We start from the raw sequence: 16,906 nt of genomic DNA on the forward strand, positions 1-16,906 counted from the left end.
GCTCGGCTCTGCTCTGCTCCCCATCCCGCTCGCAAGGGCCATCAGCTGATCAGCGCAGGGAGGGGGAGGGGAAGAAGGAGGGGCAGGAAAGCACCACGCTGGGGGAAGAAGCGGGGGGGGAAGCTTGGCTGCTGCAGGACCAAGCTTCTGCCTCCTGCCCCCGCAGGGGAGAGCGGTGGGCGGGGGGGCTGAGTGGGGCTGGGGGCCCTCCTCCCCTCCTCCTCCTCCTCTCATGGGGCAGGCAGCAGCATGCCACTCAAAATCAGCTTGCGTGCCGTGTTTGCCAACCCCTGAAGTAGTACAATAAGGGTACAGTTCTCCCGATGGCTGATCTAGGGAGGAGTTGAGAACAACCATCCCACTATTCACCCTGTCAGGTTTTACACAATTTGAAGTGTTGCTTTCACTAAAAATAAATGGCTTCCCAGCAGATAAATTGAATAACATCAGTAAAACTGCCACTGGCACTGGAAAGAGGAAGAGGGAAAGAGAAGGGAACACATCAAAAGAACCAGGAGGGCAGAAGTGGGAAGTTCAGGAGGGGAGACAGGATATGTTCCATGAAACTGCCAGACGAGGAAGCAGGCCTGCTAATCACCCTCAGCATTCTGTCTGAGAGCGGCAAACCATTGGGCTTCCCCCTAAAAAGATGGCTATAGTTAGGTATGTGGTGGCCTCTATCGGTTCAGATAAGAATCCAGATTTTAGGATGCTTCTTCAGACTTCAAACTTTTAGGGCCTTCCCACCACTAACTTGGCTATTTTTGCTATATTGACAGTGGAGCTTTTCTGCTTTTATATGCTTATGGAATAGTGTATCATTGTGACAGAACAACTCACAGTGATGTAAATTTCTTATGTAGTATATGAGGCAGAATATAGGGCTAAGTGGATTTTTTGGTCTCATAGGAGAGGAAAACTTTAAGAAAGATCTGAAAACTGCATCACTCTTGAAGTCTTGATAATTAAGACACCTGTAGGTTGTTTTTTTTTTTTTTAAAGAAAAGCTAGAGTTCATCAGAGAGTAATAATTACAAGTAATTAATTACCTGTGGTCTGAAAGTGAAATGTAAAATAGGATAAAATGCAGCTCACAACAATGCTTACATTGAATATGGAAGTGTAGCCTAAGTAAGAGTTCCATATGCAGCTCAAGATGGTGCAATGCTGTAGTTTTTTCATGGTCTGCAGCTCCTTACTCAAGATGAGGTCATGCACTCCATAATATGCAAATTAGATGTATCCCTCAGACTCCTGGCAAGTTGCAAATGCAATCTGTGGTTTGGCAAAGTTGGGTGATCCTAATCCAATACTTACCTATCTTGCAGCCACATTGTGATCCAGTATTGTCTCCAACCATCAGTATTACATTCTTGCATTCATTTTCACAGCCTAGTAATAATATGCTTTACATTTATATATGTTCTTTCATCTGAAGATTTCAAAACCCTTCATCAAATTCTCTATCCAATTTGGATGCAAAATTACTTTTATTGAAATGTTTTTGACCCAGGTGTTCTAAGTATTACTGTTCTCCGACCATTGACTGAAACTTCTCCCTGGGTAATGAAGAGAGAATCATCCAATATTGTTCCTCCTAGCCTCCAGTCCAGGAACTGGGATACATTTCCTCCATTTGAGGTATAAATCTTTCAACACTCTTTTTTCTCCCTGTTTTGCTATTAGGCATTGATGTTACTCTATTATTAACTATTATATTTATTATTTGTACATAGCACTTGTAGACTGGATTCATAGATTATAAAGCCATAAGAAACCATTGTGATCATGTGGTCTAACCTCTGCATAACACAGGACATCACTCTATCAATTTCTATTTGAGAATTTCCAAGCACTTTATATACTTAAATTAATTAAACCTCACAACATCTGTGTGAGGTAGGTAAATATTATTATTCCCAATTTATAGATGGAAATCTGAAGCACAAAGATGTTAGTTGAGTTGACTAGTCACACATTGAGTCTAGCCCAGAGCCAGAAACAGAACTCTAAACTCATCAGTCCCATGTTTTAGCCACAAAACCATGCCGTCTCTTTAAGACAATCCAGAGGGCATCCTCATCAGAAAATATTGATTAGATTAGGTTCAATTAGATTAGGATGTGTTAATGTAATAAGCATGCGACATGCAGGAATTCACTGTCCACTAACTTCACTGGTTACATTCATAATTAGATTAGGGTAAATCAGATTTGGATCCAAACTTTGCACCTACTCCCACCTTTGTAAAGTCAAACTCTGAAATCCAAACACCACTGACCTTGAGGGATCCAAACTTCATGGCTTGGGACACGTTTCTACATTTCAGCATAACAACTTGAGAGGATGCCCTGTGAACTTGGTCATAACTATAGATCCTGGGCTAAGAAACACCCTAGCCTGAAATTCAGTCTCTGAGTTTATCTAGCCCAAGTTGCAATTCTTGCTTTGTGAGCAGGATGCATTTTCATGTAAGTATCTCTACAACCTTGCTTTCTGACTTGTTGAGAACCTTCCATGTCAGTATAATAAATAATCTCATGCTCTGTTTGCTCGTTGTTGATTGTTTTCAGAGGAAGATTCCAGGACCACCATTTGGCACACATATTTGGAAAGGTCTGTGCATAGGATCCAAAGAGCTGACTGGCTCTCCAGCACCTGTACTAAAATGCCCTAATGTGCTACAAATCCGTCAGCTGATCCAGTATGAGCCAATCAGTGATGAGCTGAGACAGAAGCTGCAGCTGTCCCTCAAGGTAATGCAGTCATAGTAACTTCATTCTCTCAGTAAACAGACATTTGCTGACAAATCAAGTAGCGTATATTTCTCACATACCCCTGAGACAAGAGCTGTCAGTTACTTGGAATCCAATAATCCTTGTACAAATATATAAATGTACATAAATATTTAATATATGTATATAAATATTTTAATATACGTAAAATTTATATAAATATAAAATACATCAATATTATATATATGTTACATAAAATATATAAACCCCAGATAGGGTAGGATGCTGACCTTGCCTAGTTTATTTCACAATAAAACTAAAGTGCCTTGTTTTCACTATTTCTTTTCCTCGGTATAGCTCACTCACATTAGTTATTCCAATTGTAAAACACTTTTTTTTTTTTTTTTTAGCAGTGAAGACAAGGCTGTGTCAGGGCTGAGCAACATTGACACAAGGTGTGTTGTGGGAGAAGTTTTTCTGCCAGTGCCTGTGCTGTACTTTTTCTGGGGATAAACCGTCTGTATGGCTGTCATTCAGACAACGCTTTCTACTAGGAAAAAATCACTTAAAGGAAACCACATAAAATTCATTTAAAAACAATCTTCCCTCTATTATTAATAACATGTATTGCCATTGACACAATGCTGAAAATCAAATAATTGTTTAGACTATTTCATAACTTTTCACATTTCACTCAGCTTCAGCAGCAGAACTAGACTCGCCTGTTTCACTTTCATTTATACTCACTTTCTAGGTGCACAAATTGTTGTCATTTTTATTCACAATATCAAAGAGGAATGTGTGAATGCCAGAACAAACATTTTTAATTGGAATATTTTAAAATTCTATTCATATTGGGGTTTTTTCATTCTTTAATTTGTTTTCCACTTACAAAATTTACATTTTGGACAAAGGATATGTCCACAGTGCAGCCCCTTTAACAAATAAAACAAAATCCTATACCCAGGGCCTCTTCTTACCCCAAATGTATGGGCTGAACTCCCCATCTCTGTTAATGAGACTCTTGCATGTCTCTTGGTGTGAAAATAGACCTCAAAGAATAGGTTAAATAATCTTAGAGAAGTTTACATTTCATGTGATCAATTTTTATTTCAGATATTAATTAAAGATGTCTTATGTCACAGATCTGGTTGAGCTCTTCCCTGGACACTAACCAGACTGCTTTGAGGGGATCAAAAACACTGAATCCCATGTGGCCTCAGCTTCCAAGGGCTGAGCACAGTTTAGGCACTATCCCTGACTTTGACACTCTTCAGGTGCAGACCTCATGTCTGATGCCTCTTGGCAGTGCGGGCCCCATAGTCCAATTATCTAGGCCCTTGAACTAATGCCATTTCCCACAAGCCTCTGCAGCAGCATGTTCTGCAGAAGTCCCACCAAAGGTGTGAGTCATCAGTTTTACTGTTTACCTCTTCAGGAGCATGCAATAGTGAAAGCCAGCAGACATACAGACGGACTTTGCACAGGATTCTAAAACACCATACTCTTTACTTAGGTAGTTCAAGAAATACACAGAGCTCCTCACTGCTCTGGGCTTGAGTCAAGTCCTCTGGGGTATCTGGGATCCTTCTGCAGTTCATGGTTTCTCTTCAGAATCATGGTGCTTTCTCTAGGTCAGCTAACTTTCCCTGCCCTTGGCTGGTCCCACAGTTAAACTGAACCCCCCTGCTAAGATAGGCTGTCCATCTCTTCCTCTCTCCCAAAGCTTCCTGCTACTGTCTCAGTGAGACTCTTGAGTTTATATGTCCCCCTATCAATACCTGGTTCCTTTGTTCTGCTCTTGCTTTGGATTTTCCACTTCCCCTCCTTTCAGAGGCCTTGGACAGACTAGCTTCTCCTAACCTCAGCCAACCCATTGTCCAAAGGTGTTTGAACCTGAATAGGCAACCATTTAAGGTTTAATGCTTGTTGTCCCTGGTCTGGCACAGACATCAGCAAATGGTGGATTCCACCTCCATACAGAGGTATTCCATGATTCAACAATTTCATAATAACAACTTCACATCAGCCAGAAATTATTAATTATGGATAGACCAGCTCCCCAAATCGTCACACCTCATTACACTATGAACTGAGCTAATATAGAATAGGTGCCCTTAATCTCATCAGATAATCCAAGTTGTCTGAAGTGCAGACCATGGGTCAAAAGTGACCCATGGAGTTCTGAAATGCAACCTATTGGTCATCTTTATGAGTGAGGGGCAGCCCATGTATAGACTGACCTGAAAGATCCACTCTGCGCCTTTAGTTTCTATGGGTCGTGTCACAGTTACCAGGACTAACTGCACCTCTGACACCTCCTAGGTTCTCCAAGCGCAACCCCTCTCCATCTCAGGTCTCTAGTCATCACCTTTCAAAGTAGCAGCCGTGTTAGTCTGTATCCGCAAAAAGAACAGGAGTACTTGTGGCACCTTAGAGACTAACACATTTATTTCAGCATAAGCTTTCGTGGGCTACAGCTCACTTCTGCGGATGCATAGAATGGAACACACAGACAGAAGATATTTATACATACAGAGAACATGAAAAGGTGGAAGTACGCATACCAACTGTAAGAGGCCAATCAATTGAGATGAGCTATCAGCAGCAGAAGGAAAAAAAAAACAACCTTTGAAGTGATAATCGAGATGACCCATAGAAGGTGTGAGGAGAACTTAACATGGGGGGAAAAATTCAATTAGTGTAATGACCCAACCATTCCCAGTCTCTGTTTAAACCTAAGTTAATTGTATCTAATTTGCATATTAATTCAAGTTCAGCAGTCTCTCTTTGGAGTCTGTTTTTGAAGTTTTTTTGTTGCAAAATTGTCACCCTCAAGTCTGTCACTGAGTGGTTAGAGAGGTTGAAGTGTTCTCCCACCTGTCTCTCAGGGTGGAATCACGCTATTCTCCCACTCTCAGACTAGGCTCTGGGTTGCAGTCCCCTGTGTATCAATCCTGATTTACCTCAGCAGGTCTGATTTAAATCCATACCCTCTAAGGCAGTGACAGTGGTAAGCAGTGACCAACCAGCTTCCTTAAAACAAAGTAGTTTTTATTTAAAACAAAAGCATTTCAGAGAAAACATATTTTTAAACAATAAAACAGATTGTATGCCTATCTAGCTTGTTTCTAAGATTTACCAATCCCTAGCTCTGGGACGTCCCTACTTCTTTAGACTCCTTTCACAGAGGCTTTCACACTCTGTCAACCTGGCTCCCTAGAAACTCCCTACTGACAAATGGCAATGCCCCCTCATCCCCATGAGAAGCACTTTTTACTCTTTAGTGTTCTTCTGAGAATCAAGTTCCCAGGCTGACAAAACAAGTTTGCATCTTCCTTGGAGATAGGATACTTGAAGCTAACAGCTTGGCTCATTGTCTTTCAAGTGCATGCTGGATTGTCATTCTCTAGAACTGTTGTGTTGCTTTCTCATGTGCTCTTCCCAAAGCCCCCTATTAAGTTAAATCAGTGCAGTCATAGAGGAAATTTTAATAACCCTCCATAGTTATACTGTAACTTTACCTCACTGAGTGGTTCATTTACAGTATTCATAGCATTGTTAAACATCAGTATTCATATATCAATACATAGCAATTACATGTCCATCACAGGTTGCATCTCCCAGATGAAAATAGGACAGCTTTAGTCTGTTTCATTTTATACAGATTAAGTGTGTTTCTTGGGATTATTTTACAATACTAAGCATAGTATGGGGAGGAGGGATAGCTCAGTGGTTTGAGCATTGGCCTGCTAAAGCCAGGGTTGTGAGTTCAATCCTTAAGGGGGCCATTTAGGGATCTGGGGCAAAAATCTGTCTGGGGATTGGTCCTGCTTTGAGCAGGGGGTTAGACTAGATGACCTCCTGAGGTCCCTTCTAACCCTGATATTCTACTCTACTCTAGTGTCATCACTTAACTACTCAGCAAAAAAGCACTAAACATTGAGAAAAATAAGCTTTATACATTTGTTTCTGACACAGAGAAAAAGAAACTCAGTCCAAAATGTGTATTTCTTCATTTCCTACTTGGTACATTTTCACGATACTCTGTTTTAGAACAGCAGGCTCTCCCACACTATACAGAATTCTCAAGTGCACCGGATTTGGAAGGGCATTCTGCATTTCAGCTGCATCAGGTGATGCTCCACAGATATGAGAGAGAGCTGCCTATTAAAATTCCCTTTAACGTAGGGGAAATGAAAGCTAGGCGATCAGGAGATCTAGTCTCTCCTCTGCTGACTGCTCTTTATATTTCCACGCACTTCATACCACTCATTTGATAAATAAGCTAACTGGGGAGGTAGCAGAGGATTACTGTAGTCAGAGGTGGGAATAGAATGCAGGTATGTAATATGATCCTGCCTGTCACAATTAATGTGCCAAATCTATGTGATTGGCCTTCCTGACTGTAACCACCACTCGAACTGCTAGATCACATTCCCCCCCCCCCCCCCACACACACACACTCTCTCTCCCCGCAGAGCTAGAAATAGAACCCAGAATTCCTGATCTTCATCATTCTACTGCTCTCTATCAAATAGTTCTGGAACCCTCTGGCAAAATGTGTCACATCCCTCTTAAGTGAGTGGTCTATAAAAAGATGTAAGTTATCTTTCAAGTCTTAGTGTTCTTAGCTGGAGATCTGAAAATCCAAGGTTCAAACCCTGCTGTTCAACCCCCTGTTGACCCTAGGGGGAGAGATAGCTCAGTGATTTGAGCATTGGCCTGCTAAACCCAGGGTTGTGAGTTCAGTCCTTGAGGGGGCTGCTTAGGGATCTGGGGCAAAATCAGTACTTGGTCCTGCTAGTGAAGGCAGGGGGCTGGACTCAATGACCTTTCAGGGTCCCTTCCAGTTGTATGAGATAGGTATATCTCCATATATCAGGGGTTTAAAACTTTGGTTTCTCAGTTTTCTTTTTTAAATAATTAGTTTATTTAATTTACACAGTGAAAACATCCTTAAAATAGATTTTATAATTAAAAAACATTATCATCTGTCAATTATGGTACAATGCATAACAAAACACAGGTGATTCACATTTCAGTCATTTGTCACACATTTTATGTGACTGGTTTACACATTGGTAGGTTTGAAAGTTTGGAGATATGGCAATATGTGCTATGTGTAGAGGAAGTAGCCTAATGTAGTCACTTGATTTTTATAGTACATTTGAAAAAAGGTCTTGTTGCAATAGAGACACACTGACTGCTTACATCTCTTACACATTTGAGACATCATTCTAGCAGGACTCAGTTTTACTCATTTGCATTACATACATATACTGATTTACATATTGGTCTTTTAGAAAGGGGCAAATTTTTAAACTTCTTATGCCAAATTCCCAGGTTAGGTCTCTGCATTTAAAAGATTATAAATTAGGTCTGCAAATGGCCCTCAGAATAAGAAGGAACCCCTAGAAAGAAGCAGTGCAATTATGGGCATTCCAGAGACCTTTGTAATGATTATATTAACCAGAAATGTAACTCTGTCCATGGAATACCAGTTCTATGGGTATTCCAGGAATAAGTGACTTACAATGATCAGTAGAGAAAGATGAAGACAGACAGAACTGATACCACTAATAGCCACTAATTCTTTGCGTGACTTCACAGACATAACAGAACTGCATTTGTGGAGTAGATCAGAGAACATGATCCTAAGTACAATTGCAAAGACAATATTTCTCCTTAGAAAGTTGCCTCTGTAGATCCCCACTGTCAGTCATGAGAAGGTAGATTGAAACTACTTACGTTAGAAGAAAACTTCTTTTGTTATAGAAGAATTTTTAAGCTAGAGACTTACTTGGTCAGAACCTAGCCAAGAGCTAGAGGAGAGGGCACAAGCTTTCTCTTCTCCTTCCCCATTTCTTTGGAATTCAAAGAAGTATGGAAGAATGCCTGTTCATGAATCCTTGCATGTAGCTTGCCATCTGGATAGGGATGTGAGCCTAGCCCTACCTATGGTCCCTACTTTTCCATCTAACTGAGCTTGTGAGCATAAAGACTCGTCTGACAAATAGAGCTCCACCATAGTTTCTTGACCCTGACAGTGTGAATCCTCAGAGGCAATATATACCTCACTTACTGGTAAGTAAACTCTCCTCCATATGAATGTCCATTATGTTTACTTCTGTAAAACAAACAGTTGCATCTCCCATATCCTTTATTCACTGCTCCACTAGGAATACGTAGATTACATCCTGAAGCAGGAAGATGAGATGCAAGAGATGACCATTAAAGAACCAAGAACAGAGGAAGAGAAGGGTAATGCTGCTGACCTCCTCAAACTGGTTATGGTGAGAGAACTTCATTTTGAATTGTTTTTTTTCAATACCAATTATTGAAACTCAGGGTCTATTTACACCACGAATAATATGGCATTGTCACTTCTGTCAGCAACCATGCCAGGTGCTTGCCGTGCCTCTAAAATACATCATATCCATTCACAAAATAACAAACAAAATCTTAGGATGTAATATAGCAGAACACCAGCTCTACTATAGTTCAGGTTGAGCAGCGCTTTCTGTTTAAAAGTTGACTCTTCTAAGTGCTCTTAAAATCCACGTGCTTACTCAGATTGTCTTGAAATTTTCTTTACTTCAAGGGGGTGCTGGTTAGTAGTGCTTGTTAGTACTGTTAGTTTTCCACATCTGATATCATTTGAGCAAAGGATTCCTGAGCAAAGCTGGGCAAAAATTTTCAGATGAAAAATGTAGGGTTGGTTGAGCTGAAACTATTTGTGAATTTGACATGAATTCACCAAATACTTTTGGCCGGAACACAAAAATTTGGGGCTAGACTCACAAAACAGCAGCAATGGCTGCTGCTTGTGATGATGGTGCCTGTTATATTTCTGGACCCTGCTCCAATGAATATTTCATTATTTATATTTATAAAGTGGAGTAGTTTCAACAGGAGAGATTGAGAGCGCCACACCCAGAATAGCTTGTAATCTAGAGGAGGTCCAATCCTGCCTTCTGAGCTGACACTGTCTGTTGTGATGGGATCCAATGATTGACTCCCATATGCTGCTTAGCTCCCTGAGCCTGGGTAGTGACTGGTCACTATCCTTAGTTCTGGGTAACTCCGGTGCACTACCAGGTGCAGACTTCTATGCCTGACACCGGTCTTAAACAATGGGACCCTGCAGCTTGGACCCTGGAACCAGTGCCTCAACCTTCCCAAGCCCCTCCCTGCCCCACCCCTCACCCCCATTGGTTAGATACATTTCCTCCAGAGACTATCTGGCTGTGGGAGCTCTGGTTTGTAGTTAACCTTTTCGGGGACAGTGAGGCAGTAATGCAAGGAAACGCAGGCTTAGGAAAGGAATTTCTTATACACACACTTTGTTCTTAAAAAGCACAAGAGAGTGAGAGCTCTGTGGAAAACAACAAACTACTGAACACAATCCCTCTGTGTCCTCACCACCTTGTGAATACTGGGTTTCGTCTGAGTCCTTGAGGGGAGGCAAAGTCCCCTCCACTCTCTCCTTCAGGGTCTTCTGTTTCTGGCAATGGAATTGTTTCCTTAGCTTAGAAAAAGCAGCTGCCTTTCAAAGCAGTCCCTGTCAACTCTGGGTGAGGTGGTCAAGCAGAGAAACTACAGTTCTCCCAGCTGTGTATTTAGACTGGGGGATTCCAGCCCCTTTCTCCCAGACACACAGGTTTCTATGAAGAGTGTGCTTTCAAAGTCAGTGGGTCTGCTACCCCTGGGATAAAGCCTTTCAATTTTCATAGCCATTTCATTGCTCTGTCACAGCTTCCAAAACATAGTCTCTGCTTTAGGTGCCAGGTTCCTGCTACAGAAATACTCATATGAAAGATTACATTAAAAAAAAGATGTAGAAATTACAACAGGCAATCACAAAACCAAAATTAAATTCCTAAGTTGACACAGACATATCCCCAAACTGCCACAGAACATAAGTACAACTAAGTAAAACTCCTCACACGGCCAAATACATCTCAACTCTCAAACATAGCATATTGTGGTGTTCCAGTCACTTGTCTTCCCCCATTGCCCTGGAGGTGCTTACATCATATGCAGGCACTGTGGGTACAACTGGTGCAGTTTTTCCAGTGGGGAACATAGGGAATTGACTGAGGCAGAGGAACTATTCAAGAGCAACCTGCTCCTCCAAATTCTGCTCAGAGCATGCTTATCTCAGAATCCTAGGGGAAAGACAGGGACGTCCTTTACTATGGGGCAAAGGAGCTAGTTGCCTCCCCCAACCTTGCTTTGCCCTTCCCCCCAAGACTTTGCAAGATATAATATAATCACATATCATGTTCTGTATGCTGACACAACTGTGCCACTCCTCCACAATTTTTCTAAAATGATGTCTGTGGGGAAAGGCACAAGAGATGGAAAGGAACTGTTAGTTCAGATCAAAAATAGGGCTCAAGGCTTCACATTTTTGCAGCAGCCAATGGGATTTCACTAAATAGAACATCAGCATAAGTGTTGGCCTGCATCACATGAAAGAATACAACTTAGAAATATTCAGTGTAACGAAGAAGTGACATACCTCCATCTAGATGTGGTAATGATCATTATACTACATCCCAGGACACCAGGACTAGAGATCGGCAAGGAGAGGAGATGCATCTGAAGAAGTGAGGTTTTTTACCCACAAAAGCTTATGCCCAAATAAATCTGTTAGTCTTTAAGGTGCCACCAGACTCCTTGTTGTTTTTTAAGGAGAGGGAGAGGGGTGCTTTGGCCACTTAAAGGAGCATAAAGGCAGCGCACTGCAATATGCATGTGCATGAATACTCAAGCAGAACTGGCCCTCGTATTAGAAACAGTATTGAAATAAACAATTGGGACTTTCAGTAGAATCCAACATAAGTGGAAAGTCTCAGGCAAAAAAATCCTTATCTGATCCCAGCCTTAACATACCAGTTTGGAGTAATGGGTTGGTTGGGGGTGGGACTTGTGTTGTAATTTAATGCATAAATGGCAGAATATGATTAGAGTCCTATTATACTTTTCTAATTTTTTTAATAATCTACTCTGGAGAACTGTGCTGGAAAATGTGAGGGAGATTCCATGGGATGTCCCACAGTACTCTGCAAATGAAGGGAGTGCCACAGACTGGTTTTCAGTATGGATATGCTGTGCCATTGCAAGGTCAAATGGTGCAACCAACACATATATGCACCTCTGTCTCTGCAAAGCCACCCTTACCTAGCAGAAACAGACCATAAGGCAAATGCAGTCCTATCACTTTTAATTCTCTGTACACTGCAAACTCATTAACAAATTCTGAAGCAAAGTATTCTGAGGAATTAACTCATCACACATGAGAATCAGATTAAATTCACTCTCTATTAGTGACTCTCAGGTTTGTATACATTTCATCTGCTACTCTCTTGCTCACATTGCCAAGGGCCCTAGAGGTCCCATCTCATTTTCATGTGGCTGTGTCTATTGCATACCCGCCCCATTCCTTGACTCCCATTGCTCTGTACTTTAGAGATATTTTGTTTCGTGGCTCACATTTCCAGGCATGCTGAGGGGACCCCATTTGTAGCCTCAGATTGACAGAACGCTTGTTTGGGGATAAAAACTCTCTCAAAGGGTAGGTACTGTTGTGCAAGGTCTTGTTTGTTACATATCCATAATTATTCTGTCTTCATTGCAGTCTTTCCCTAACTTGGAGAAATCATCTGAAGATCTCAACACTAGAGGTATGAACAAATAAAGCTCTGTATTTTAAACGCTCCCATGATTTTAAAACATTGGTGAAGTGATCCTTTTAAATGCTATGCACATTAGTCTGTCTCCTCTGGTTTTTGATCCCTTTTTTACTTCTAAAAAGAATGAGGAGTACTTGTGGCACCTTAGAGACTAACAACTTTATTTGAGCATAAGCTTTCGTGGGCTAAAACCCACTTCATCGGATGCATGCAGTGGAAGATACAGTAGGAAAATATATATATACACAGAGAACATGAAAAATGGGTGTTGCCATACCAACTGTAACGCGGGTAATTAATTAAGGTGAGCTATTATCAGCAGAAGAAAAAAAACTCTTTTAGTGATAATCAGGATGGCCCATTTCCAACCGTTGACAAGAAGGTGTGAGTAACAATGGGGGGGTGGAAATTAGCATGGGAAAACAGTTTTACTTTGTGTAATGACCCATCCACTCCCAGTCTTTATTCAAGCCTAATTAAACTAAACTAGACACCATTAAATTAAACCTGCAAGCAGGTCAGGAATTTTGGGGGGTGGATTATTGTGCATGTTCCCTTATGCCTAATAGATGTGGGAGACCCATATTTGAATTCCCAACCTGCCTGATTTGAAGCGGGGACTTGAACTTAAGTCTCCTATATCCCAGGTAGGAGTGGTGCCCTAACTCTGTCTCTTCCCCCCAGAATAAAGCTGAGCTGACTTAGGCACCTAATGCCAGGAGATGGTTCACAGCTGACAATCTCAGGCAGAGACAGGTGCTTCTCTCCAGCCTTTGAGTCAAGAACCTAAGGCCTAGATCGGTGCGGGTTAAGCGCCTTTGTGAATCTGGGCTTTAAACGTTGCCCATTTCCTCTGCATTTCACTCCTAGCTGGATTAAGTGGCTCCCAGCTCAGTTTGCTGGCTTCTGAGAATCTCTTTTGTAGGTGTCTAACTCTCCCCATAAAATGAATGGGGTGCTAACTTTGGGCTGTGAATTCCACTGGCCATTAGGGCACCTACCAGTGTTGCAAGGCCTAGTCCCTTTGGAAAACTAGCCCTTGGAGACTTTTGAAAACAAACCAGTCAATGGCTTTTTTAAAACTCTTCTCTCCAAAACAGATGGTCAAATCCTTCTGAATTTTACAATAAAAAATTTCCTTTGGACCCAAAGTTCAAATGTATAACTTAAACTAGATAGTACATTTATAGAATTTACAGGAAAGAAAAACACTTCGCTAAAAAAACAAAAACGTTAGCACAGTCTTAGCTGTGGAATGATTGGCTTTTCTCCATAATACATATTGAAACAATAGTTACTTCCATAAGAATTTTGATTATGGCAGTTTTACAGCAGCCATTAAATATAGTGAAACTAAAGAAGATCCCTTGGGAGTTGAAGTATTGCTAACCAGTCAGACACTAGCTGTACATCAGCAACTTTTCCTGCTCACAGATATTTGATTTGTTTCTTTAAGGAACATATAAGCATTAGGAATACATGTTTATTCTGTATCAGTGATCTGTACCCCCGGAAAGATGAATTTCCTAACTGCTGATACTCTAAACTTGAACCTGGGATGAAGAAATCCATCAGCTCTTTCTGCTTCTTACATCATAACCAGTGATAAAGATTCTATATTCAGGCCTGGCTGACAGTTTTCCAATGATGCATGAGGCAGAAAAGAATCCAGCTCAATCTCCTATGCTATGCAGATGAAACTGTTTGTATGAGTAAAAGTAAGGAGATCTGACTCACAGGAATCAAATAAGTTAAGAGGAACCATTTTTAAACAGCAACTTTTAATTGGGTGACATAATGATGCATTAAAGAAATATCTGCTGCTTCTTTTAACTATTCTTAATTAATGAACACTTTGCAGTGTTTAATACTGAATTTACATCAGTAGTTAAATAACCTCCCCTTATCTTGCAGCTCAGATAGTTGAGTTATATGAGCAGGCTGTGGATTCTCAGCTCCAAAGTCCACCAAGGAAGACAGTATCAAAGCAAACTGAAGACTACTGGCAGAGTTTCAGGTAGAACAATCCAATAAGACCTGCTGTTATCATAAATCATACAAAGGATGGTGAGAAGCAGAAATGAGAGACAGTCTGCTTTAGTGGTTAGCGCATGGGAGTGGAAAGGAAGAGTTCAAGCACTGTCTGACTCTCCCTATGAACACTTTGTCTCTGTCTCAGTTTCCCCTTCTGTAAAATGGGGCTAATAACGCTTACCTATCTCACAAGGGTGCTATGAAGATTTTTGAGTTTTTCAGATGCACAGTGCTATAAAAGAGCAAAATGTAATTATTAACATGGTTGACCAATGAGCGTTGCAAACTATGCTCGTAATCAGTCCAGGTCAGAAGTCATCAGACACATTAACATAGCATGGTTTAATAAGAGAAATACTTTCTTTCATGAGTTATTTTGTGAACAATTCATGCTTATAAAATACTGTGCTATTTATCTCATTTTCATTATTTTTCTCCTTTCCCCCTCATGCAGCAAGGACAGATTAACGCAGATATCTCACTGGCAGACAAAATTAGAGCAGTCCAGGTAATGGTGTTATTAGGACTGAAAGTTAGGGCCTGATCCAAGACTCACTGAAGTCAATGGAAAGACTCCTACTGCTTTCATTGGGCTTTGGATCAGGCCCTTAATGTGATACAGTAGCAAAACAATGCTGCTGGAGCATTAGCTCTAATAGAAATGCTGAATGAATAGTTTGACTGCACTTCTGATACTTTTGCAAATGACAGATCAAAGCATAGGAATGGAGGGGGCAGTATCTATTACAGACAATTTAGAACAGGGGCTAGGAGTCAGAAAACCTAGTTTCTATTCCTGGCTCCAACACCAGTTAGGAAAGTAATTTAGGTCAGTGTTTTCAAATTCTGGTTCTTAAATCCCCATGATAGACACTTAACAGAGGTGGCCTGATTTCAGAGGTGATGAGCATCTGCTCAGTTCCCATGAAAATCAGGTCCCTTTGGTGCCTAATTTGAACATTTTGACCCTAAATCTCCCTATCCTCCATTTTCCTATTTGAAAAATATTTATCTCCCTCACACAGGGGTTGTAAGGAATCTTTAATTAATGTTGATAAGCACATTAAGATCTTCAGATTAAAAGTGCTATGGAAGGGGAAAGTATAATAGGCTAAGCAGCAGTGAGAACTATAATTCAGCTGAAACTCAGCTTTAATTCTAACCCCCTTATTTCACTTCCACTTAAATTTCTAAAAAAAAAATTCCAGAAATTGCAAGATTCCAGAAAGTAAGATTTTTATGAATCTGACAGAGTGCTGTATTTTATGGTGTTGTATAAAATGACTGTCCAAATCCAAATAATGAAAAAATCTACATTAAATTAATGTCAAGTATGAAAACCTAAAGTATGAATGGGAAACACAAAAGTGAAGGTTCTCTCACAGGAACATGCGTGCACCCACAATGAACATAAATAACATTGAGGATTACTATTTAAACTGTTCAGTGTTTGTCTTGATGTACAGAAGAACATACAGTGTGGATGAAATAATCTTGTGATGAGAAACTTGTGCTTTTCCTAATTTGTTTTTGTGAAAGACTGAAAATAGTAATTGAGCCAGGATCTCCTGCATGGCATCAGAGCTAAGCTAATGCTCTCGACTTTGTAACTGACTTGTTTGAAATCATAAAATGCTTTAATTCCAGATTGAAGTTGGATTGCCTTAGTGCCACATGATGGCAACACCTTCTCTCTCATTACATACTATGTAAAAAGTAACTTAAAATTAGGCTTGGTAGAATTCGATTTTTATTTTTTATAATTTCAACAGATCATATCAATGTTTATTATTTGGATTTTTTTAAATTTTTATTGATTTAAATGTTCTCAGTTATGCAAAATTATGGGGTATAAGCAATTTTTTTTTTATTTATCAAGCAAAATTTTCACAGTTGCAGGAAATTATGGGGGCAGCAGACAATAGGGGATCAAACAATAAGTATCTAATACAGTAGATGTTAAGTTTCAAAAAGTTAAAACTTTATAAACCGATAAACCACAGATTGTCAGCATCACGTCAAAATATACAAAGTAAATAACCTTAAATAAACTCTAATACAGTCACAAGCAGCATTTTTCTTTTTTTGCCTATCTGCAAAGTTCAGTTATTATTGATGGAAATATTTTTGTCAGTTTGTGTATATACAGTGAAATTGACGTTTACCAATATTTATCAATAAAAATCTAAATCTACTTAAAATCTACTCTGCTTAAAATGGATGTATTATGGCATCTGTCACTAAAAACTTGGGATGAAATTCTGACTCCCTTAAAATCAATGACAAAACTCATTGACTTCAAAGTAGCCAGGGTTTCATGCCTAATTTTCTACTCATTTGCAATAAGGAGGAGTAACTCCCTTGGACTCAATGAAATTACAGTGGTATAAAGCTGGTTTCAATGACTGGAAATCATGCCCAACATGTATGAGAGCT

General features: G+C 40.2%; 1 protein-coding gene across 1 annotated transcript in view; it reads left to right on the plus strand.

Moving 5' to 3' along the window:
- SPAG17 (sperm associated antigen 17) overlaps positions 1-16,906 on the plus strand; it is a 244,626-nt gene that overhangs the window by 207,861 nt on the left and 19,859 nt on the right. The window contains exons 34-39 of the mRNA XM_026657376.1: positions 1,514-1,641; positions 2,574-2,756; positions 8,918-9,031; positions 12,382-12,427; positions 14,351-14,453; positions 14,925-14,978. Coding sequence (XP_026513161.1) covers positions 1,514-1,641; positions 2,574-2,756; positions 8,918-9,031; positions 12,382-12,427; positions 14,351-14,453; positions 14,925-14,978 — 628 coding nt within the window. The remainder of the gene's footprint in view (positions 1-1,513; positions 1,642-2,573; positions 2,757-8,917; positions 9,032-12,381; positions 12,428-14,350; positions 14,454-14,924; positions 14,979-16,906) is intronic.

The sequence above is a fragment of the Terrapene carolina genome, unplaced genomic scaffold (assembly GCF_002925995.2).
Source record: "Terrapene carolina triunguis isolate 2854851 unplaced genomic scaffold, T_m_triunguis-2.0 Scaffold242, whole genome shotgun sequence".
Taxonomy (NCBI): Eukaryota; Metazoa; Chordata; order Testudines; family Emydidae; genus Terrapene; species Terrapene triunguis.